Here is a 25,187-nt window from a genome sequence, read left to right as displayed (position 1 = left end):
TACAATTGTCTTTTTGGTTGTCTGAAGCATGTGTTAGCAATGAACAGGTTGTTGACTTCACAAAATTCTTTGAATCACTCTCCTGCTTCATTTCGTGATCCTAGTCCAAATTTTCCAACTATGTTTGATTCTGCTTTGTCTCCTTCTTTTGGTTCCAGTCACCTATGATTATCAGCATATTTGTTTAGGTGTATGATCCATTTCTTTTTGGACAGTTGCATAAAAGATTCTGATTTCTTCCTGCTCAGCACCTGTAGTTGGAGAATAAACTTGAACAGTGGTTACGTTAACAGGCCTTCCATGAAGTCTAATTAATATTAATTGGTCAGACTTTGTAGCTCTTGACTGTTTGTGCTATGTCTCACCTCACTATTAGAGCAACACCGTTTCTTTTGAATTTGTCATTTCCGCAGTAAAACCCTTTGTTGTTTTCTGACTAAAAATGTCCTGAGTCAGTCCACATTAGTTTCACTCACACCCAGGATTGCAATGTTTAAACATTTCATTTCTTGTTTTACAATTTCTAGCTTACCTGGCTTCATACTTCTCACATTCCGTGTTCTTATTATATGTGTCACACAGCTTTGGATGTTCCTTTTGCATCTATTCACATCCACAACTGGATGTCCTTTTGGCTTTAATCCAGTCCCATCATCAAGAATAGCGCAATTTGTACTTGTCCTCAGCTCCTCCCCAGTAGCCAATTGAGTGCAATCTGACATGGGGATCCTGTCTTCCAGTACTAGATCTTCTTTCAGTTTGGATTGTCTCATCATAGGGTTTTCAAGGTAAGAAATTAGCAGAAGTGGTTTTCCATTGCCTTCCTCTGTGCAGTACTAACCAGAGTTAGCTGAAATGACGCTACTGTTGCTGGCCAGTAGCTAGCCTTTAAAAAATTCCTCTGCTCCCATCACCATTGAAACAGTCGGTTCTCTTCTGCTGATGTGACTATTGATTCCTGAAGGGGTGGATGAATCTTAGTCTGGTGTCTCAGCTTTGACCATTCTGCCTTGAGTGACTCTTCCAGGAGTTTAGACTCTTGACCAAGCCTGCACTTCTGACAGTGTTGCTCTCAGCTGCACTTACACACTCAGACCCCCTCACCACTTTATGGTGTGTGTCCAAAAGGGAGATACTTGAGGTTAGGAGCACAGAAAGTTAAGACTTTTAGCCATATTCTTAATTTCTTGTCTATCTTGCAGATGTACTGTTGAGATTTTCCTCTGAGCAATTCTATAAATGTCTGTTGCACACTGTGTTTTCTTCATAACACACTGTAGAACAGTTGCTGTTCAATGTAAAGAATTTGAGTAGAGTTGATTGTTAGGAACGGCGTGAGTCCACCTTATGCTTCAGCTTTGCTGGTTTAGTAGTGGTGCCTGTATGTGTTTATTTTATATAATCAGTTTAAGCTGCATGTAAGTTGCCTCCACAGATTCTTATCATGTAGTCATTTTTAATGTCTGACTAGTTGGTTATACCAAACTTGAGCTTTTTTTTCTTCTCACACAAAAATACACAACTTTTATACACACACACATTGTTCTGGCAAGGCTGTATGTAGAAAAAAATGGAGCAGACAGCCCCCTGCCCCAAGAAACTGGAGCACAAGGGGCAATGGTGTACTTGAGAGATGGACTGAGGCAGAAAACTGTTTATATTAGAAGGTTGCACACTTGGTTGCTTATGTAAGCAGTGTGAACACAAGCGGTACTCTGTCTTGCTGAACTTGGTATGATTTGTTGTAGGTCAGGAAATGGGTTCTTGTAATTTGCTTCCACAAGTAGACAGAAAGCTGTTCCCTCTCCCTGTCCAGGAAAAGTTGTGTATGCAAGGACTGTTGTTTTTGGTAGTATTCTCCCTTTTCTGCTATTCCATCCTTCATCTTCTACTCATTGTCCCTGGGCAATACTTCAAAATAGTCCGCATTGCTTGTCTGAGAAGCCTAAAAGGATATGTTGTAACCTAATGATATTTCCTGTGAGGCTCATAGTCTATATATCAGCCATGGGAATCTGGTGTCTTTGTGAGTCTCTTTGCAATTGCTACTTGAGCTGGCATTACCTCTACAGTTATTCTGATGGTTGCAAAGTAGTCTTGGTTTTGTTTTCTCTTTCTTTGTAAAAGTCTTTCAGGTTTGTTGTTATTTTTACCTTCAGGAAACACTTTTATATTGTCTCATCTGCTTAGGAGCTTCCCACATATCTGTCGAAGATTCTGGGGCATGTTCTAAGGTAAATGTCCAGTTTGTTTGGGGTTCTTGTCAGGACTGATGGGTCCCCCTATTGCTTGAAATGAGAGCCTATTGAAAGCCCAGTATGGTGCCCAAGACTCTTGTAGTGCACATGGCTATACATTGCAGAAAATCAGTTGTGATATGCAAGCTCGTTTGGAATTTCTCAGTGAGACAATCCGTAATGGCAGAATTCCTTGGAACACCGTTTCAAAACCACTGCCATATATTGTGATCTTAAGCGGTATAGCAGAGGTAGGCAATATTTTAGATCCCAGTGAGTTTTCTCTGAAAACTTTTGGATTGTTGTGCCAAGTTTTTAGCTCTTGTTCTTATGGGGATACAACTAAAAATATGACTCAAAGATGTTTCACAGCTCAGAAGAACAGAGTGGGAACCTCTCAAAACTTATTTTCAAATCTAATTATTTCCAAATCTGTCTTATGATTTTAAAGTTGAAATAAATTTAGCTCTCAATTCCACCAATAAAATGAAATGCTACTGTATAAGATTTTTCTGGACAATTGCTCTCTACTGTGTATAGTCAGGGCAAAAACGTAACCATGATACTTTTCCGTTCTAACACACATCTGAATGGAACTTGGTCCAGAAAATCCAGCTGATTAATGGAAAATATATTTTTTAAATAATGAGTTAACTGGTTAAGAGAGGTGAAAAATATGGCTCTTATCTGTGGCAAACAAGTCTCACAAGATATCTGTATGTTTAAAATTGTAGCCAGTGAGCTTTAGTACTAGTAGTTAAAGGGTACATGAACCAACACTTACTGCAGTGTTTCTGTAAGTTTAACATCCTTTATTTTTAATCTTTTACTGTATTAGATGGCTAACATAACATTTGGCATGTGACAATTTGTGGTGAAACTGATATGCTGCATTGCTAATTTCACAGATGAATCTTAATATGGGAACATGTGTTTCTGTTTGCTGTCTAGCCTTGAGATACTTAAGCAGCCTTTGTTGTTTAGATAGCAGCTGTTCTGAATTGATGGATAAACAGGGGCATCATTGTAAGTCATCATAACAGTATTGCAAGTGATGATGGAAACTGCCTTTGGCATTCCTCTGTCAAGAAGATGAGAGAAGTAGACCCATGTAGGTTGGGGGGAAAATTGACTTTTTTGGAACACTTAGCAACCTGGGATTGCAGGGGAAGGGGGCTGTCATGTGGCTCAGCTCTCTTTTCTTGTACAGTTTAGATGGTTTTGCTAAAATACTCTTTGCCAGATTTGCCTGTCAATGGTACTTTACTCAGTTTTCTCAGTGTGGCATGCTGTAACTGGGATTGGTACATGGCAAGATTTGCCACAGGCAAGGGTTTACTTTTTTTAATGTAGCTTTTTTTTTAGTTTAAAGTGGTTTTACGCAACAAAATCCATCCAATAATAACACAGGAAATGTTCAGGTCCCTCTTACTTGCTTGATAACTGTTTAAAGAAAGTATACTAAAAGGTAAAAGCTTAAATTGCAGTCCACTCCAGTTCTGAGCAACACTTGTTATGTGGTGAGCTAGGAAGAGATGTCCGGTGACTGAGAGCCTGCCTGTTATCTTGGCTTTTAAATATGTTACAACCTCTGTTTAATTCTCGGTTTCTCACACGTTGTGAAGTTTCTGTTTGGGTATTACAACTTGTGCAGTCTATTTGGGTATTACAACTGTTGTGCAGTCAGTAATGGGTGTGTAACTCAACTGGTGTTTCAGAAGTGTGAGGACTGCCTCATTTAATAGATCCTTTTGTTGCTGAAGTAACTTTCAGTTGCTGTTTCTTACCAATGAGGGTGGCATACATGAGGCAAATATTTGACTTGTATTGCTGTAAAGAATACTTGATATAAACAGATACTATCTGGAAGTTTTTGTGATATTTGGCCCTGTTGAGAGCCTGTCTGCCATCTTGAATTTTTTATAACATGCGTCTCTGGTACATGTATTTGACATACCCAGATAAGTGCATTTTTGAAACTTGCAGAAAATTTCCAGAATTCCTTTAAACTGTTAAAGAGATTGGACATGCTCTTTCTAATATGGTATACTTTTCCTAATTTGCTACCCTGTATGGGAAGTGATATAAATTTATGCAAGGAAGTATGCAGCTTAATAAATTCGAAACATGAAAGTGAGGTGAATTTCCTTCAACATATCCAATAGTTCAGCTAAACAGTGGATTTTCCATTTAAACACTATCACATCAGCAAAAGTGTCATTCCATTTTTCACATTTCTAAAGCTTTGACTGTAAAGCAGTGTGTCCTTCAGATAGTAAGGCTGGTAAAATTTCACTAGGGAACTGATCTGTGTGCCAGCACCCCCTCTTGATGAACTAATGGCAGGAGCACTCTGAGATCAGCTATATAGTAAGCTAACATGTACTGAACTCTGGTTCACAGGCGTTTCAGAACTGGCAGCTGTGACTGGCATTGTTAAGGAAGCATTAACAGTAAAGCCACATCTCATGAGTACCTGTCATGGTTACGTATTTGTGGCTCCCAGTCAGTTACCTTTCAGCATCTATATTGTAATGCACTAAGAGATCTTGTGGTTAAAGTTCTGTCAGCGGTTGTCTGAACTTCAGTGATGTTGTTAGATGTGCTAGGGAGAGAGGGAAGTAGGCTTAAGAAAAGAGAAGACAGAGGCCTCCAAAGATCCCCATTCTGTCATGAAGCTACTTGGGCCAGTCATTCTCTCTCAGCTTCACCCACCTCACAGGGTGATTGTGAGGATAAAATAGGAAAGAAAGAATCAGGTATGCCACCCTAACCTCCTAGGAGGAAAGGCAGAATAAAAATATACTAGAAAGAGAACAAGTAGTGAAGGAAGAAGTCCAAGGGAAGAATTTCAGAGGGCATTTGTTGGAGGATTATTATTTATTTATAGTCTGCCTTTCTCACTGAAATCCAAGGTGGATTACACAGTGCAAGTGAAAATACAATATAACCAACAGATAGGACATTTACTGGGGAAAGTACAATAATGAACAACAGTTAGGACGTTCAGTGAAAGAGACCTCATAGGGTATGATAGCAGAAAATTTGGGGGGCGGGAAGCATAAAGCCAAGCACAGAGATGAAATCTTTCTGGTAACAAAGCATAACCAATTTACATGGCATGTTTAGCAATGTGGAAACTCCCCAGTAGACGCATATCTCTGTCAGCAGACTGCACCCAAAAGAGTATCATATAGTCCCTGTCCCTACCAATGCATCTCTCTAAGCTATAAACTGCTTTAGAAAATTTGGCTGGAGTTTTAATTTCTGTATTTTTACTCTGTGCAGTTTCTAATCTTTGTTTCTAATTTGTATTGGTGTGTAATTTTTGTTTTTACCTTGCATGTTTGTTTTTATCTTGTTAACAGACTTACATTTTAGTGTCCTTGCAATATGTTGTGCCTTAAGTCCAAGTAGAAAAGTTGGGATATAAATGTAGTAAATAATCTGTCTTAAATTGTGGGCTGTAATTTCTAGTCTGTGTGACTCCTAAAGAAATGTGCAATTGATAACATTATTTGGGTCCTGCCAAGTCCATTACCACATGTGGGAACTGAAAGGCATTTGCACTGTGTATTATTCACCTTAAGAACATCTGCATTTTAGAACTTACCCAGAATAAAATACCTCCAGTTGGAATACAAAGAGACCTTGATCCTCCTTATTTTGTAGATAGATCCTCCAGAATTTTAAAAAAGCAAAGTATGTACTATGGGATAAGTAACACTGAGAGATTTTATTCTTGACTACATTAACTTCATTTTATGCAAGCAGACTCTTTGCTTCATTATTCATCTGTTCATGGGAGCATCTTGCTTCGTTGTCCTGGGAGAGCTAAACAAAAACTAGAGATGCCACTTCTGAGTACAATTCATATGGAATGAAACCATGCTCAAACTAACAAATATGTAACAGGAAGTTTAATTGTACATTGGGAAGACAGAAAAACCTACAATATAAAATTTAGGGATATGGTTGCATCATAGAATACAAATTGGTCCCAGAATGGCCTTTAGTGTCTGGCAGATGCGGATATTGTGGGAATGGGACACAAAAGACTCATATAAAAGTTCTTTTAATTGCAGAGTGGCAACTATGATAGCCAAAGAAATATTACTGAATGGAATCTGGTAGCATGCTAAACAGTTTAAGAGCAACTGATTGGAGATAGAAGTTGTTTTGGGAGTTCCTCGTGCAATTCAATAGTAGAAGAATAGGCATCATTTAGTAAGTTGTTTACTTTCTTGTATGCATGCGTGAGCTGCTGTAGCATAGTGGTTAAATGTTTGGGCTGCGAGTCTGTGTTCTGCTGGTTCGACTCACACTGGTGCCATGAGCTCTGCAGGTGGCCTTGGGTAAGCCACTCCTTTCAGCCCTAGCTCCTCAGTTGTATTGTGTTGTAATAATAACACTGAGTTTGTTCACCACTCTGCGTTGACACTAATCTGTCCAGAAAAGTGATATATAAGTACATTGTTATTGTTGTTATGTCTATGCACATGAAGCTTGGGCTGTCAAAGGGAGACGTTTTTCACAATTTTGGCATTGACAAAGCTCCCCTTCTCCTGGTGGTTTGTGTGATTTGAGATGATAGTGCTCAAAGTATCAGCCATTGTCCTCAACCTGAATTGAGTTAGTTTGTCCGTCACCACATAGCCATGATTGTGACATCATTCTGTTTGCTACATCTCCCTGATTGGCTTGGAGTAACCTTTGTGACTATTCACAGGAAGTAGAGCATAAGGAAAAATGGCTCTGAAATGCTGGCAAATCAGGAAAGTTAAGGTAGTGAACAGAACCCAACAAAACTAACATTCACACTTCTTCAAGGCTTTATCTTGGATGTATTCAAAGACAAATTGTGTGGAAAGGTTTTTTGAAGTATTTGTTGTGATTATTTCTTTATAAAAGCTATAGCAGAATTGTCAAGTTACTGTGCATACACTGCTCCCCTCTACATTTTTAAAAGGAAGATTTCTGCCTGTAATGTATATTTGGTACCAGGGTGGATTTGATTTAAATCAAACTGATTTAAATCACGATTTAAATCACTAGTCAGTAAGGCTTGATTTAAATCATAGTTTTCTACATAAAGACTAATTCTTGCTGGTATAACTTTAATATGCAAGTAGATGAAGATTTTTAGAATAACAACTTTTCATATAGTTTTACAGTTGTATAAAATATTGATTTTAATACTATTAGAAACACATTATAGTTAATTTATTGTGAGATGAATTATCCCTAGTTTAGGTTAATCATTCATATTTGGACAACTGTTGTACTTTATTGGAAGGAGAAAAATAATCATTACCTTAATAATAACAATTTAAATAGTTTTATTTATTCAACTGAAACAATAACATTACGCATATGTTATTTGCTTAAACAAACATCCATGTTTGTTAACTAATTTGGCTAAACAAAATATATATATTTTAAGAAACTTAGACTGTCAGCCCAGCCTACACATGAAAAACTTAAATACTGTCCTCTGTAGCTCACTCGTCATCTTCATCTTCTTCTTTGTTCATAATCTGGAAAAGAAAAACAAGCTTTCCTGCTTTATCGGGTCCCAAACGATTTCTCAATTTAGAATGAATGAGTCCAGAGGAAGAGAATATTCTTTCAACGCCTGCAGAAGAAGCTACTGCTGTTAAAAGTGAAATCATTACTTGAACAGTCTCTAAATCCAAGTGCTTAAGTGACTTCCACCAGTTCACTGGTGTGACTTTCTTTAAAATATCTTCAGATATTTTAGGGTTCCCCCTTAGCTCTGAAGTTTATTATAGTTGGCATTACAGATGGATAATTGCTGGATACCCATGTCATAGCTAACTCCTCTTCCTCAGCACTTAAGTTTTGACCCTGGTACTGGATATTGACAATATTTGCCAAAAAATGAGCTGGAGACAGTGCTTGTCCCATTTGTTTTTTTAATGCTTGTAATTTAATTCTGTCCATGTGTAGTTCTGTTTTTAAGTGTTCACTCGGTTCCTTCCAAATTTCAACAGCATCAGCAATAAAACAGCTATTTTTCTGTATTTTGTTTAAAGCTTCAGAGATGGGTTTCAGGATGCTCAGCATATGTTCAACATTTCTCTTAAGCCCAATGTTGAGGATTTTGGCCGTGACAGTGCCATCTATTTTATCTCGATTTTGTTCACAAACTGTCATCAGAATAGGCCAGTTCTTGATATACTGCTCGAAACAGTCCACCACAGAGTTCCATCTAACATCTTGTGGGAGCGTTAGCTTGGTTCCACCCATCCTTTTCAGAGCTGCTGCAGCAAAATGATTGTTACGGAAGTATTTAGCAATTTCAACAACATTAGTCTTTATTTCTGGAACACTTAAGTCTTTGGCTAAGAGGTGCAGCAAATGAGCACTGCAACCATATGTTATTAGCTTTGTATTCCCTTCCTGCTCTTCTAAATTTCTTCTCATCTTGGATACATTTGCAGCATTGTCTGTGACCAAACTGCGTACTAGACATTTGAATTTTTGTTTACATGTTATTATAGCTTTTACTGCCACTTCTTGTAAGTATTCTGCTGTGTGTGCATTTCCTGACGTATCAGTTGTTTGTGCAAGGAAGACTTTCCCTTCTTCTGTTGTTATACAAGCACATACAACAGGATCATTGTGGACATTACTCCACCCATCAATACTTAGGTTAACAGTTCTACCCTCCAGAGCTGTTGCACATTGCTCCATTTCTCTGTCATACACTTTATCCAGCAGTTTCCCTGCAACATCTGCTCTGCAGGGTGGACTGTATCCTGGTCTCAGTGACTGAACCATATTAATGAAATGTGGGTTCTCAGACGGAAAGAAGAGTTCGTTGCATAAACAAACTGGGCATTTTTTTCATCAATTAACTCTTTTTCTAATCTGCTAGTTTTTATCACAAACTTATCTATGGTGGTTCCAGGAGGGAAGGGTTTTTTCTTTCTTTTAGGTGATATACTGTGGGTGTCTGATGATGATGCAAATGAAGCACTATCCGGGATGGATAACTCTGAAACTGTAGAACAGGAGGATGGTGATCTTGAAGGTGGATAGTTTCCAGAATCCTTAATGTTGACGATGAATTCCCCTAAACAAAAAAGTCAATGCTGTTATTTTATTGTTTATACAATTTCTGCTTATTGTACAGCACTGCCCCAAAAGGAATATTTGCTTTTCTTCATAACTGTACCAAATGACAGTAACATGCAGTAATAATAAGAAATATAATTTTGCTCAAACATGACAGTTCAAGGCAGTCTTTAGAAATATGATTCAATACAAATGTTTACCAACCTGAAGATCCTGCCTGTTCAAATGTGTTTCTTTGGTCATCTTCATCACAGCACTTCTCATGATGTTGCCTCATTCGGGCCACCAGGCCTTGCATTTCTTTGTTGCAGTGTTTGCATTTTGCACGCATGCCTGCCTTACCGATCTATTCCACTCCAAACAATCAGAAAAATATTGTTTCTATTCACTGAACTTCTTGAAACTTAGCACTGAAGGGGTTGATTCTGTCTTCATAGGTTTGTAGAACAATAGGATTAAGGTCTTTTTCTCAACTCTGTTCATGTTATAACATTTTTGCTGTGAAGAAGAGGCATGTGATCTCTGCTGAGCTGACACAAATTCAGTTTTGAGAACTGCAAAACCAAGCATCTGTGATAATATCTTGTAGGCAGAGAAACTGCCCAATAATCTTACAAAAACCTCTGGAAGAGCATGACATTGTGAATGGATTAATGGAATTTATTTACCAAAACAATTAAACATATACAGTCTTATTCTACATAATTAAACTAATCTTTATTTCATGACGGAATAACCTTTGGATGGTAATATATTTTCCTCAAAAAGCATTTTATTTTTAAAAAATCCGATTTAAATTTAAAAAATCCGATTTAAATAAAAAAAATCGATTTAAATAAAAAAATCTGATTTTTTTGATTTTTTTAAAAAAATCATTGATTTTTATCCACCCTGCTTGGTACACAACTCCCCTGAACAATAGTAACTCAGAATGTTGAACACATGAGCGTTCTCACACTTACATTTCCTTTATCCCTGAATGCAACGCTGACCAAAATTAGAGAGCTTACTCCAGTATAGAAGAAACTAACCCAAAGATAAAACAAATATGGAAAGTTGTTACTTGGATACTCTCCAAATCCCCCCTTTCCAGTTTCCCTCTCTGTGTTCCTTGTGTGAGTTGTGAATGATCAGCAGATACGTTCCCTAGATGTTAGGTGATGTGATACATCATATTATCAGTGCAGCAGATTATTAGTTTCACGTGAGGAGAAGTAATGCACAAAAGGATGCATACATCCAGTTTTGAAACCAGGGATAAACTAGACAGCTGCATAGTAGAATGATCTGACTGCGGCTCACGTTCAAAAATGGAAGGGAACAGAGAGGAGGAAAAGACTGAGCTGCTGATATTTACCAGCTGTCTCTGAAGAGCTGGTCACCCAGCATCTCCAATGCTGACTGAACATTTTAAAATTGCTGTCACACTCTTACTATCTCTCCTCTATTTTTGCAATATCAGGCCCTCCGTAGACTTTTCAGTGATATCAAACACAAACTCTTGGTGTAATGCATTATATGGCAGCAGCATTTCTAATTCTTTGTATTTTTCTTTTAAAGTGATGCATATTTTATGTATAAGCCTCTTAGCATCTGTCTTGTATCAGACTAACCCTGAAATTCCAAGCTGCTTTGGCCTTGTTCCATGCGAGAGCTCATTCCTGGGGACCAAATCAGATGGAGAGCAGCAACTGTTGAATTGCCCTTTGTTTCCCTTTCTATGGCCAAGCTTGTAACCTGAGTAGTGAAAATGTGCAGCTATATTTGCAGACACTGGCTGGGAATACTAGTTACAAAGTCTCCTAAGTTTGTCTGATTCTGCTAGATCACAAATTCTACTGTGGTATTGTCAGTTGAGCATGTGGCCTCAGAATTATCCATATGGCCCAGCTGTGCTCTGTGTCAGCAGCATGACCCATTACTCTCAGGTGGCTGTTTGATGAGACAGAAATTGTTCAGCCTCTACTTCCTGTCATTCATTGATTCTTTTCCTATCTTTCCATTCCAGTTGTTATCACTCATTCATACAGCTGGAATGCTCCTTCCTTCCTGCAGTGAGGAGAATGCCAACATGAACCATTCTACAATACCTAAATATTTCCTGCTAAGGGCTCATAATCAGTACCCAAGTAATAAATGGTTTAATTGAATACCACTGGTAGTTCATCATACAAATATATTGATGGTAGCACTGCTATTATAACAGTAATTATAATAATGCTAGTGTTAATTGGACCACCTATCTTTGTATGAGGCCCTCAAGAGCACTGTACTTATCATAAGGAAAGCTAGAAAACTTGTCCCATTCCCTAGAAAAGTGCAGGAAGTGACATCTTGTGTGATCTTCCAGAAAAAATGTGAGGCTGAATTATTTAAAAGAGCCTTTGGAAATTGCATGTGGTTGTGCTGATTGTTTGAATCCATTGTTATTGGTTTTGATGTTTAATATCATCTGGATGCCACTTTGAGTGCATGTCAGAAAAATGGTGTGTGTGTAATTTAAGTCAATTAGATACAGATGGATGAATCTATTTATTCAAAGTTGCTCTTTTCCATGTACCCCAAAGCCTTCTCACTTTATTTAAAGTTAACCTGAACTATCTACAGTTAAAAACCGTGGATGATAAAATGTAGTCACAGATAAAATGTAGTCATAGTGGAATTGGAGCCCTTACAAATCTCTGATCTGCAGGTTGCTCTTGACAAATTGCAAGTAAAGCCTTCAGTGAAAAAGAACCAGAGATTAAGGCTCTTTAGTCCATGCTGGAGATGTGTTGCAGGATTATTTTTTTCCAAATGTTTGGTTATTTCATCACAAAATACCCCAGCTCAGCCAATGATTTCACTGGGTGCCCTTGGAGACGATGCACTCTCAGCCTCAATTCTTTAATCTGGAAAATCAGTTTAGGGAATTAGAATGACCCATTTCAGAGAGGGAGCAGAAAAAAATACTACTTTATACTATAGCACTAACTATTAGTTGGGTTTTGTATAAATGATAGATTAGAAGCATTGTTTAAATAATTGTATCCAGACCTGTTTGCTTAATGCTAAGTAAAGTTCTGTTCCCTTGTGTGCTGTCTGCATGCCCTTTGTGGTTCTGCTCCTGGCTTGCAGCTTCTTCAGATATGTCAGGTTGCTCTCTTTGGCCCTGTCTTGGTTCTGCAAGGCCCAGTCACTTTAATAGGTCCTAGGTGAACGTGTTGCCTCATTGATATCTGTGTTGTTTGCCTTTTGTCTATAATTTTTTAAAACCACTAGTTAAAGTGAGTTCTGAAGCTCTGACCTTATGATTATAAAAACTGCATTAAAGTGACCTTTGAGCCACCCCTGCATGAACATGAAAAATTTGCTATCCAGACTACCTAATATATTCAATTTCCCTGTTTTTAAAAAAGCCTGGCAGCTCAGAGATTAGTTTTACTGGTATGTCAGATGGAAAAATGCTCGCCAGATAAGAAGAGACAACCAATATTTTTGCAAAACCCAGAAATATACTGGGGTACTTCTGACTTCATGCTTCTGAAACTGTAATTTAAACAGGATTGCTCAAAAATGAGTGTGTCTGCAATTCTTAGTTTTCTGTGGGTGAATCTTGATGACTATTTCAAATCTTTGGGAGTTTCTTCCAAGGAAGTTTTGTGTTCAAACTCCAGTGCCAGTAAGAAAGTAAAGACAGTTGATCACTTGCGTTATATATCAAAACAGCAAATCTAAACAAAAATAGATTGCATTGCTTGTATTGGGCCCAGGTGGTTGTGGACACACATCTGCTTACCTGTCTGGGATTTTGGAGCACTTACGCTGTGCATTGTAGATTCTTATGAAAGGGTACAAAGAACCCCCTCAGCTTTTATATGTCTCTGAAACATCTGCTGTGTATGTCTCTCTTGTAGTCTTCCAGCACAGATTTTTAATGTTATAACTGGAGGGGGGGGGGAGCCACAGGCTGTGCCCACCCCTGTTTTATATCTGTTTATTGACCAGATCAAAGCATTGACTTTCAGTAAACTTTCTTCAAAGGATGTTACATGCACAGAAATGTCACCTTTCCCTTCTGTTATGTGGCCCTCTTTTGAAAATGAGCTTTAGGGGTAGATAGATCCAAGTAGCCACAAAGTTATGGAACTCAGATGGAGCAAACCTTTGGAATTTGCAGACCATGCAGTTTGAGGCCTCTGTGGAATTTGCAAATTGGCACTTTGAGATCCAGATGCTAGTCCTTGGGCAGATTTGGGGCTGCAGTAAAAAGTACTTAACTATTTTCAACAATCTGTAGGTCCAGTCTCCCTTGGCTCTAAGATCTTTTTTTGGTTTGCTTTTAATCTAAAGAATAGCCTAGATGTTCGACACAACCTTATGTTCCTATGCTTCAGAAGAAGATGAGCATGGATTTTCACTTTAAGCTACTTTTGCCCATGTTTTTGTATTAGATCCTTAGATTTTCTTCTAATGAAAGAATTTCATTCTGGGTGGTACTCTGGGAGCACTCCTGGGTCCTGCACGATGACTTCACTCCTGAGAGTGATGTTGCCATGCTGTGTTGGGAGCACGCCCCAGGGGGCCCATTCCCACACCTTCCCCCCCCCCCGACGGCCAGGTGAGTGGGGGGGGGGTGAGGCTGGAAGTGGGGATCCCCTGCCCCCACCGGGGAATAGCAAACCTAATCATTCTCCTCTCCCCCATTTTATCCTAACAATAATGCTAAGAGGCAGGTTGGGTTGAGTGAGTATATTTGACTGGCCCAAAGTCAAAAGTATTAATGCTGTAGTTTTCTATGAGCAAAAGTGCAAATGTACTCAGTGCTTAAGAGAAAGCTACTGCAAACTGTTGCACCCTATTCTACCTTAGCACAATTTTTGTCATCTCGGGTCTTGTCTATTATACTTTTGCTACTGGGAATGCAAAGTTAATATCTATGGCAAGCCTTTTCCATTTGCAAGTGGTGGGCACTAAATATAAGGCTGGATTCATTTTGCAAATAAAGAAAAATACGGTTGAAGGATCATCTCAATAAGCTCTTGGATTCTTGTAGCATATCTGGCATGTGTGTACTGGAAACATTGGGAAGTTGCACACAGTAAATGTGTGATCCGCTGAGTATAAGAGAGTCATTTACAACCCAACTATGGCGCCTTAGCTTTATAGCTTAGGCTATAAAGACTCCTGCTGTTAGATCTGGCAACTCTCAATTTTGGTGTCCAGGTGGTGGCCATCTTACAAGTGCTTCAGGGCCTTGTTAATATATATATAACAATAAAACTCTTCTTTCCACATAAAATTATTCCATTCTAAATGTACAAGTTAGAATAGAATGCCTTTGTGTAGGTTTCACATTACAGCTATACATGTACACCTAGAGACAGCCGTTGTTTGTGCCCTGGATTGGAGAATAGCAGATGAGAGGAGACCAGTCCTTTCTTAAAACGATACCCCAGTTTTGTCCTAGATTGCTTTCTTGCTGATAAGGTCTTTCTCTTCCATGTAGTTAGGTATTATTTGATCATATGGTGTAATTCTAGGGATGAAAGTGTGAGCTCTAATTTTTTTTAGGCTTCTTGTAGTGTATTGGTAGCCTGCTGAAAAAAGGCCGCTACAAGTCTATTTATGTACTGTAAGAAAAAAGATACGTAATTTAACATAGCTTTTATCCTGTTTGGCTCTGGCAGTAAAGTCTGAAATCTTCAAAAGACCTTTATGCCCCATGCTGAGAATGGACTATTGAGTAAACATTTTTGGTGTTCTCTGGTCTCTTGTTTTTAGTGAATTTTTTTTTGTCTTTCAGAGTGCTTTCTATGCACCATATCTTTTTAGTAGTTTAGCTCTAAAAGAGGTTGAGAGAGACCTATAGCTTAAGGTTTTTTAAAACTATCTTCAGAACCCTAAGTTGCTGAAAGTTAACTTCTGTCAGTTTTTTAGGAGTTTTTTAACACTGTTCTGGGTGGCTGCCTTAAAGCATGCAAAGAGTTTTAATCCAGCTTCTCTTTTTTGTACTTTAGAGCAATCTATCTTGATTTCCCCCACCTCCCCTCAATATTTCCAGCACTAAAATCTGATCTTTTCTGTTCATTCATTTCAGCTATTGGGACTCAAGCTAAAATACTGTTCACCAAGGAGCCGTATTCCCAGGATGTTTTCCATGGCCGCGGTGCCATCTTGCCCTGTGAAGTGGAACAACCCAGTGACATAGAATTTGCGTGGCTACAGAATGGAGTACCTGTTCAGGACACGGAACGTCGTTTCAAGGAAGGAAGCAGCCTGCAGATCATATCAGTGGATAGGCAGAAAGATGGTGGAAACTTCCAGTGTGTAGCCAGGAATGTAGTGACTGGAGAAGAAGCTCGCACAGCAAATGCATCTTTCAATATAAAGTGTGAGTGTCCTTTTTGTGCTACCAGCTGGGGACAAGGTGGTCCAGGAGCTGGTAAGGTGGGGGTTTGCCCTAAGCTAGGGAGGGGTTGACCCTTTATGGACATTCATTGGAAAGAATCTCATGGAGACATGAAGTAACTGAATCTGCAGTGTTTATTTGGTAACCATAACTCAGGTAGCGTCGCTGATTGCCCCTACATGGCCTAGTCCTCCCTGCCTATTCCTGACCACCCCCAGTTGTTGTGCAGCACTGACTTTGAGGCCTACCCCAGCCAGGCACCCCATCCCCTTTCTGGCCTTCCAGTTACCTTACATCTCCAGCCCAAAGGTATGCCTTCCCTGGTGAAGGTAGCTCCTGCCACAGCTGCCCTTCCTCTTTGAGAAGTCAGTGTCCTTCTCAGGACTTGGCCCATTGGGCATTCTGGTGATCACTTCATCTCCAAGTGCCCTTCAAACCATACCTGGGTAGGGTCTGGCTCTGACCCTTGCCAGGCCCTGTGGGCCTGCCCATCAGGGAAATCCCAACTGTAACTGGGCTTGGTCACAGTCTCAGTTACAAAGTCTTAGTTGTTCAGGTATAAGCAATGCAATCTAGAGAAATTATTTGGAGGCTGGGAGGGAGCTGACAACAAATCTGTTGTTGAGTATGTGTCCAGTTTGCCCTTACACTTAAAAGTAATAAAATTAAATGCACTTAAAAGCAATAAAATAAAATGCACACCAGAGCCAATTGCAGCTCTGTACTATGTGTACAAGCTAGAACCTAAGCGTATGTAACTCTTTCAGATATGATGATACTTCAGGTTGTGTCTACTTTTGATTTGCAGCCCAAATCCTAATGAAATAAAATTTGGGAATGCCATTTTGGTTTGCATTCTATTTGAAGGTATGTCAAGCATTACTAAAGACTATAACTAAGAAAAGCCAGACTGATGGCAGAACTCCTGGTAATTGCCTAAAAAAGAGCCCCTCATTATTTGTGGACACAGAGAGGTCCAAGTACAAGCAGAACAATGTAAACTAGTCGTCAGGAACGTCTTGTTTTTGGGGTCTGGATCACGTTGTTCGTTCTCCCCTCCCCCCCCCCCAGCTTTTCCTTGCATACTTGCTCACAAAGGCAGATGTGTAGATTGTGACATATTGGTATACTCTTCCTACATAAATGGCTGAGTAGGCACATTGGTGCAACACTCCTGCCTACTACATAAATACATCTCTGTGTGCCATCTTTGCACTCAAATAGTATGTGTACTCACTGGTGTTCACATTTTCTCCATAAGCATGCACATTCTCTGAATCACTCAAACACAAGAATGAAAAGGTACTGTTCTGAAACCACCGTTCTGTCTCAAGCAAGCAAAAGGCAGATGATGCTGGAATCTTGCTGAAGCTAGATATGTTTGGATTTGGACAATACCTTGATGGAAAGGTTCCTGGGAATTCTATAAATGATGCCTTGGGCTTTCTAGAGGAAAGACAGGATGTCAGTTAATTGAATAAATACCTGTGATGTGCAGTAGCAGGTTTTTCCTTTGGATACATTGTTATTTAGGAAAGCAGTTGATAAAGTAATAATTTTGGGAGGGACCAGGATACTGAAACAGAACTCTGTTGCTATAATAGAGTTCAGACTATCTGGGGAAGTCTTCTGAAGCATCTGATCCATTCCTGATTCAGGATGGGGCCGGAATGAAGGGAAGCACGGGAAATTTGTAAGGAGCCAAGTGTAAACATGAAAAAGTGTGTCTGGCTTGGTCTGCTAGCTTGGGTTTAGTATGCCGGGTGTAAATCCTCCATCTGACACTGATAATCCTTGCCTTTACTTTCTCTGCCATCAACCCTTCAGAATTCTGCTGCAGAGCCATTAGGAATGTGATGTTCTCATTAATGGCGCTTGAAGTGTGATCAAATAACTCATGCAATAGATTCCAGTACTGTTTGCAGGCTAAGCAGAAAGTCTGGCTTGGCAATATGCAGGACTCGTGTAACATTTTCAAATGCTGGCAAATGCTACATGTGAATGAAGCATTTGTAAATACAGGAACTTGACAAGAAAGCCCAGAGTGTGCCCCATATTCTACCCATGATAGGGGTAATTTGGTAGCCATGCAGAATGGGTAACTTCCTCTGTTAGGAGTCCTTCACTTTCCTTAAACTCATTTTCCTGAGTTTCCTATCATATAGGGTACTTGCTATTTTTAGCTGCTATTGCCTGACAGTGCGCCCATTTCTTTTTAGTACTTTTGCCCTAGAATGAATAGAGTTGATGGCACCATAGGATGTCTCCTTAAGTCTATATCTTGTATCAATACCTGCAAACACTAAGACAAAAGGGACTGGAACTTTTTAGCTTCCACTCAAGACTGAATTGAAGCTTCCACTGTAGGCATACATATATTTGGTATGTAAATATTTTTATGCTATAGAATGCCCGTTGTAGTTGAGTAAGTGCTTTACCTTATACTAGAAATGCAGAAATGATGCAGGTTTTCAGCTCAAGCACGCATCTCAGGTGTGCGTTTCTAGTAGAGGTCAAAATGAGGTTGTGGACAGGAATGACTTTTGACACCTGGTGTTAGGTATACAGATGCTTCAGTTTCCAAAGTTTTAGAGAGGCAGAGGCTTCAACTTGATCTTTAATATTTCTCTCTTCCCCTCACCTTTTTTGGAAGGGATTGAAACAGGAGGAGTTGTTTTGAGGAGCCCAGCCACAATGGAGGATATACAAAGTTCTGCCACAGTAACATTGCGCTGCCACATTGATGGGCACCCACGGTAACGAGCAATTGTTCAGTTGTAATCACTTTTGTTCTTAGTTTATCTTTTCGTCTTGCTTTCACCTGTGATCTTTTTCCTGCAATAACTTTTTAAGTGCTAAAGAGAGTTAAATGTCCAGGGGATGTTCTATGTATCTTTAAGTCTTACAGCACTGTTTCTGCCTATAATTCTATGTGGTGTAAAGATGCTGCAAATGTTTGCATGCAGATGAGGCTTAGTGGTTTACTTATTGATCTCGGTACAATGAAATTTTGTGTTTCTCAGCCCAACAAGTCGGTGGTTCCGAGATGGCAGCTTGATTGAGAGTAATCATAACAACTACTCAGTCATTAGCAAGGAGCGAACTCTGATTCTCAAGAATGCTGGTCCAGATGACAATGGCATCTATTATTGCTGTGCTCGGAATGCGGTGGGCTCTGTTTGCAGCAGCAACAATTTCACTCTCAACATCATAGGTAAATTGGAGTTGTGCTGTCTCAGATGACTTTGCGGTAGCTGCTTTCACTTGCAATAGGCACAGGATGAAACCATTAAGTGGTATGGGGAAGTATTCATTGTTACAGTCATTCAAGTATTCATTGTTTAGAGACACATACAGGGCCAACATAGGCTTAGAGTTGTTTCACACATTATGCCAGAGAAATAAATGATTTCAGCATTGGACATATGTATGCTACAACTAATATCTCCCTGTGTCTTTTGTCTGTATCAAAGCTAATATGTTTTGGAACGTAAAGTATTTTTGAATGTATGTAATACATAAGCATGACATGTGAAACAGCCCTCTTTTTATGGGATCTTCAATCAGTCTTGTCATCCCAGTCTTGTGCAGCAGTTCTGTAGAGACTGCCTCTGCAGGACTGGGTGCAAGAGGGGTATTTGGTTCCACAGTGCCCTTATAAAGGGAATTCAGTATTTTTTAAAAGAAACGCAATTTGTTCCTGCCCCAGGTACAGGTTCTTTCCATTGTATAGCTTATTGAAAAGGTACTGTAGTGTGATGAATTTCCATATTTAACTTGTGGTTTGTCTAAGTATGATACTTACGGCTATGACAAGCTGCAAGCCATTCCGTCTAGCATTTCATCCTTACTAACGATGGACAATCTTTTATAGCCTAATCTCTTCAGTTTTGTTTTTTGCAGAAGAATGCTTTTTAACAGTAAATTAATGACAGCTAGCTTAACGAGGACTCCAAATTAATAAGCATTTACCTTTCTTTGAGTTCTGTGACTTTTTAATGTGCGTTTTGCACATGTCAGTCTTGCAAATACTTCCATTTTGCATTCAGCATTGGCCATCTGAGCTTAATGCCTAAAAGCAAAACATTTCATATTGCAAAGCAAGCCTCTCAAAGTGAAATATCTGTCTAACCAATGCCATTCTCTGCAAAGGAGCAAAGCCACTCAGACAACTATGGGAAAGGCAGGAACTGGGCATGGTGCACACAAGAGATATGTTGGGACTTCTGCAGATAGAACTCTATTTGTATACATTTCTGGGGGGCAAGGAATGCAAATGATACATCATCAGTTTCCTGTCCCCCCCTCCAATAGATGACAGCTTCCCTCGCCCAGTAATTGTGCCTGAGAACCAGATTGTCAATAGGAACGAGGAGGCCATGTTCCATTGCCAGTTCACAGCAGTGCCACCACCTGTTCAGGAATGGATGTTTGATGGAAAGGTTGTTTCCAATATAAGCAGGTAAGCAGCCCCTTTCAGGATGACGCAAATAGGAAAAGTACAGTACAAGGAGATGAATCTTTAATATTGCTCAGTGCACAAAGCAATTGATCCATGTTTTGCAGTGTTGCTGTTTAATGGAATGGCTCTGAAAGTGTTCTAGATACTAACAGTGCAATCCTAAGAACAGTTGAAATCAACAGGCTTAGACCAGAGTAACTCTTCTTAGGACTGTACTGTAAGTGTTGCTCATCTGGATTTTGAATGGTATATTAGGCTACATGATGTGTTAGTTGCCAATGAATTTGGTTTCTGCCTCTTAAAATTTTGAGAGTCTGTCCTAAATGAAATTTCATCTATCTTGTCTACATTATAGAGATTCCCCCCCACCCCCACCCCCGCCATCTCCTTTGGCTTCCTTTCACTGGTTTACAGCACAAACCCGAGTGTTCAGAGACATTGTGATGATGGGCAGCATTATTATGTGGCAGCTCCCTCTTGCTTTCTGCGAGCATTTCTGCTTTGCTCGGTGGCTGACCTCAGTCTTTTTTCCCCCCTCTGGCTTCCCAAAGGACGGTGGTGTTTTCCAATGGCTCTCTCCTGATACCTCAGGTGAAAACACGTAATGCAGGAGTCTACAGATGTGTTGGCCGAGGTCAGAGAGGGAAACCTGTCATTTTGGAAGCCACTCTGCAGCTGGCAGGTATGAGCTGGTGTCTTAGAATGGCTAGTGGACTAATTTGGTAGGCATGAATCTGGGTGGGCATAAATCTGGGTGGGACTGGGCTGGTTGGGCTATTCCCCCCACCCAAACCTGGATATCCCACAGATGGAAATGTAGCGTGTGTAGGAAGCTGCTCTCCTACATATTTGGAAAGAAGTATGCCTGCTTCTCTTTTGGCTTTCTGTTCCCCAGCTCTCTCCCAAGCACTTTCCAAACTATTGGATTCTAAACTCTAAACGTGTATTTTCCTCAGAAATTGACGACATGTTTCCCCTCAAGCCAAAGACCTTCATAGACAATACAGAGCAGCGTGTGGTCTGTTATGCACCTCGAGGAGTCCCTGAACCCCATATGTGGTGGGAAAGAAATGGTGTTCGGATCCCCACTTCTGGCCGAGTACGGCAAGAAGCGGAGGAGCTCATCTTTGAGAACGTCGTTGAAAAGGATGCGGGGCTCTATACTTGCCATGCAGCAAACAAAGCTGGAGAAAAAAAACAAGACCAGATCATCACAGTAGCCAGTAAGCAGCTCCTGTTGTGTGTAAATACAATGGCAGAGGGGGTACTGTGTGTTTTGTGTTAAATAAAAATCATAGTTAGAGTGGGGTGATGGGAAAGAAGAATTAGCTACGTTCTAGTAGTTAGAAGAACAATAGAGAGGAAAAGATAGCAGAGCTGGTTTATTCTCTGGAGACAAGTGAGCCTGATGATGGAGTTGAGGGCTGAAGCAACTGATCAGCAGCATGATTTTAAAGATGGTTTTCTGACCATGTGCAGTGATGATCTTTATTTCAGACTGAGAGCTGGATGCTATATAGGGCTTGGGCTCCCTATTCCGTAAGTTTTTGTGCCCAAAAGGCATTTAATATGTGCTCGCATCTTCTGCCACTGAGTCAGTTTGAACCTGTTATCTACTGTTCTTCTCAGCAAAGCCGACGTGGGTGATAAAGCCCATGGATGTTCAGCTAGAAGAAGGTAAACCAGGCTATCTTCACTGCCTCAGCAAAGCTTCTCTGAAGCCCACTGTCACCTGGTATCGCAATGGCAACCCAATTTCAGAGGTGAGCATGGAAAGGCCTTGTGGCCTTCCTGTAGAACTGGCTGCTCTCTTGATGTGGTATTGAATCTCCTTAATTGATCTTTGCTAGTCTAACCAGCACGTGTTCTCCTATCTCTCCCATCCCTAGTTTGTTCCTTTTCTAAGAGCAAATTGCCTTCTTTGTAGTTTTACATTCTTTTGCTTTTGGTTTAAAACTAGAGGTGAAGAACCTTAGGTCCACAAATTCTATTAAATTGTCTCCATTTTTCTCTGGCCCTTTCCAGCTTTTTTGTGGGGCCCTTTAATTTGGCTGAATTTTGTTCTTAATTTGCCACAATTCTGTCTTAAAAGGGGATAGACCTTGTTCAAAGGGTTTTATTGGAAGGAAGAGTGGTGGTAGAAAGAGCTTGGATACACAAAGTATTAGAGCTGGGGCAGAGTCTTCCACATCCAGCAGCCTCTGTCACTGGTTGGTGAGTGGACTCTTAAATGCACAGTCCAAGGGAAGAGCTTCTGTTGCTGATGTCTTTGTGAGTTGTGTATGTCTCAAATATGTTCTGTTTGTTTTTGAGGAAGGGAGGCTATTCCTACCCACAAGAGAGTCTACACATATATTTCAGCATAGCTAAGCAGACAAATTAAATTGGCAGTGTGGCTCCAAGTCAGGCCTCCTCTCCTGCGCTCACCCTTGTGTGGTCCTGCAGTTTAACAGCTGAGTGTGTCCTGTGGTTTTACATATCAGGTTCCAACTAGCTTAATCCCATTAGGCAATTAAAACCCTTTCATAAAAATGCAACAAAAGGGAGATGAGCTCAAGCAACTGACATGGTACTAAACAGGCTTTCGTTTGCAGTTTTCTTTTAATCCCCCCCTTTTTTGTGTGGTACTTTTGGAAACGGTGGGTTGGTAGGGATTTTTTTGCAGACAAGAATCAACTAGAACCTTAGATACTAGTGGAAGGAAAAGGGCCAGGTAGAGAAGGGGCACTTGAGGTTCCAGGAACTTTTGCCTCGGGGCCTGAAGCAGAGGGTTTTTTCCTACTTCAAAGCAGTCTTTCAGCTTTTTATGTTCTGCATTTTATGGACAAATTGTGTCAAGTTTCAGAATTCCTGCATAATTCTTTCCTGAGGGTGGTCAAGGGGCTCTGATTTACAGATCATCTTGAGGTTCTGGAAAGGTAGAGGTTGAAGGGCTGCTCTGAATCAGTAGGGCCCAACTGCAGTTCTGGTTACCGCAAGCTTGACGGAGTAAACTACTGACAAAACCAACTCTGAAACATGTTCTTTTGAGCCTTTAGAGCCTGAAGGCCTTCATGCCCCACTTTTCTTCCTGGCAGGATTCCCGCTTTGACATTGCCGAGAATGGGACGCTGCGCATTAACAATGTAGATGTGTATGATGTTGGCGCAACATACAAATGTGTGAGCAGCACACCAGCAGGGAGCATTGAGGCACAAGTTCGTGTGCAAGTTCTCGGTATGTGATACTGTTAGGGATCTCATTGCTGCAAATGAACCTATAAACCCCCACATACACCATCTACCTGTCTTGAGGATGGCAGGAGAACTGAGAGCCTTTGCAAACCATGGACTTGCTCTTGGGCCTGTTGTTGCCTCAAAGAACAGATACTTTTGCAAGAGACGTAAGAGTGAGTGGTTTTCATAGCACTTGCTTGTTACATTCATGGGGGTGATTGGATAATTCTGCTTGTTTCAGAGAACTTGAAGTTCACCCCTCCTCCTCGGTCCCAGCAATGTGTTGAGTTTGATAAAGATGACACAATATCCTGCTCAGCCACGGGCCTGGAACAGCCTACGATCCACTGGATTAAAAGCGGTGAGGGGGCATGTTGGAAGGAGAGGATACTTACGATTTTTGAAAAAGTCTTGGCATATTGCACAGTATATTAATACATTTTTAAAAAGAGAGTTCATACAATGTGTTTTGCAAGGGGAAGAAATCAAGCTGAGTTTTGTTTGATTTTACTCTCCTTTGAGAACATTGATAAATCTCCCATCCTTTGAAGTGAAGCTGAAATCTCCAGTACCTGGACTGCTTTTTAAAAGTATAAATGCCTTTAAAAACTTAATGCTGTCTCTGCTACTTTACCCAGATGGAAGCACCTTGCCAACACGGGTCAGTGACAATGCTGGGATCCTGCATTTTCATAGAGTGATAAGAAGCGACGCTGGCAACTATACTTGCATTGCCTCCAATAACCCACAGGGAGAGATCAGAGCAATGGTTCAACTCACAGTGGCAAGTACGCATCAGATGAAGCTGCATATATTTTTAGCTAGTGATTGGGGACTCCTTCTGTGGCCAGTCTAGTTTTCTGCAGATGTTGAGGCAACAATATTTGGTGGTGCTTAAGAGTTCATAGAGCTTTCAGTATTAAACATTCCTTCATGTATAGTGTCTTGGAGGCTTTTACCAATATACGGTGCTTTTAGTAGTGACAAAAGAGAGATAGGGAGTGATTTTCACTGATTTCCCACACACACAGCAGATCCCCCCCCCCCCCGTCCCATTTTAGCCCACACTAGTCCATCAGTCTCAGGGTTCAGGATTTTGAGAGACATGGCAGGCTGCAGCAGGAAAGGAGAGATCAGAAATGTCCCCTTTCTAAGAACTGCTGCACTGCATAACATGCAAGGCATTATCTTTAAAACAGTTCTGTAGGGTATTATCTCCATATTGATTGGGGGAGGGTGCGGTGAAGCTGGACGAGAGTTAAGGTTATGACCTAAGGCTACCTAATTGAGTATATGGCAGGAACTGTAACTGGGGACTTTCCAGGTAATTGCTTATTGTCATTGCCATTATATTACACCAGTGTGCTGTTTAGACTTTGTAGAAGATCCCTCTGCCTAATGGCTGCTACCTACACAAGTACCCAGCATACTGCCAGATGTATTGGGTTGGATCCAGCAATTCACAAAGATTGCAGATGTTTTCTGCTTTCCCTTCCTTCTCATCCCAAGAAAGTTTTAAAATTCAATTTAATTGAACATAAGCATTTTTAGGCTGCTTTTCTCCTGAGAATGGCAACTAGTCAAGGTTGAGCACGGATTACTCAAAACACAGTGGTTCCATGGCAGAATTGGAACATGAACCCCAAACTTTTCCAAATCTAAACCTAATTCTTCATCTGTTACACAATTTCCATAATGCACGTTTCCCATGTCTGTCCTTATGGCAGGTTCCAAAGGGCAGGATAAGGGGCCGACTGAGTAGTCTGGAACCGGACAAAACC

The 25,187-nt window shown here is 40.3% G+C and overlaps 1 protein-coding gene across 1 annotated transcript in view; it reads left to right on the top strand.

Annotated features, from left to right (window-relative positions):
- Positions 1–25,187, top strand: part of PTK7 (protein tyrosine kinase 7 (inactive)) — a 125,847-nt gene that overhangs the window by 84,436 nt on the left and 16,224 nt on the right. Inside the window, exons 2-11 of the mRNA XM_054984237.1 lie at positions 15,418–15,711; positions 18,383–18,485; positions 18,753–18,943; positions 20,044–20,191; positions 20,743–20,873; positions 21,148–21,414; positions 21,821–21,954; positions 23,269–23,407; positions 23,648–23,767; positions 24,045–24,194. Coding sequence (XP_054840212.1) covers positions 15,418–15,711; positions 18,383–18,485; positions 18,753–18,943; positions 20,044–20,191; positions 20,743–20,873; positions 21,148–21,414; positions 21,821–21,954; positions 23,269–23,407; positions 23,648–23,767; positions 24,045–24,194 — 1,677 coding nt within the window. The remainder of the gene's footprint in view (positions 1–15,417; positions 15,712–18,382; positions 18,486–18,752; positions 18,944–20,043; positions 20,192–20,742; positions 20,874–21,147; positions 21,415–21,820; positions 21,955–23,268; positions 23,408–23,647; positions 23,768–24,044; positions 24,195–25,187) is intronic.

This window comes from Eublepharis macularius, chromosome 1 (genome assembly GCF_028583425.1).
Source record: "Eublepharis macularius isolate TG4126 chromosome 1, MPM_Emac_v1.0, whole genome shotgun sequence".
NCBI classification, from domain to species: Eukaryota; Metazoa; Chordata; class Lepidosauria; order Squamata; family Eublepharidae; genus Eublepharis; species Eublepharis macularius.
This window is presented reverse-complemented; position numbering and strand designations above follow the sequence as displayed.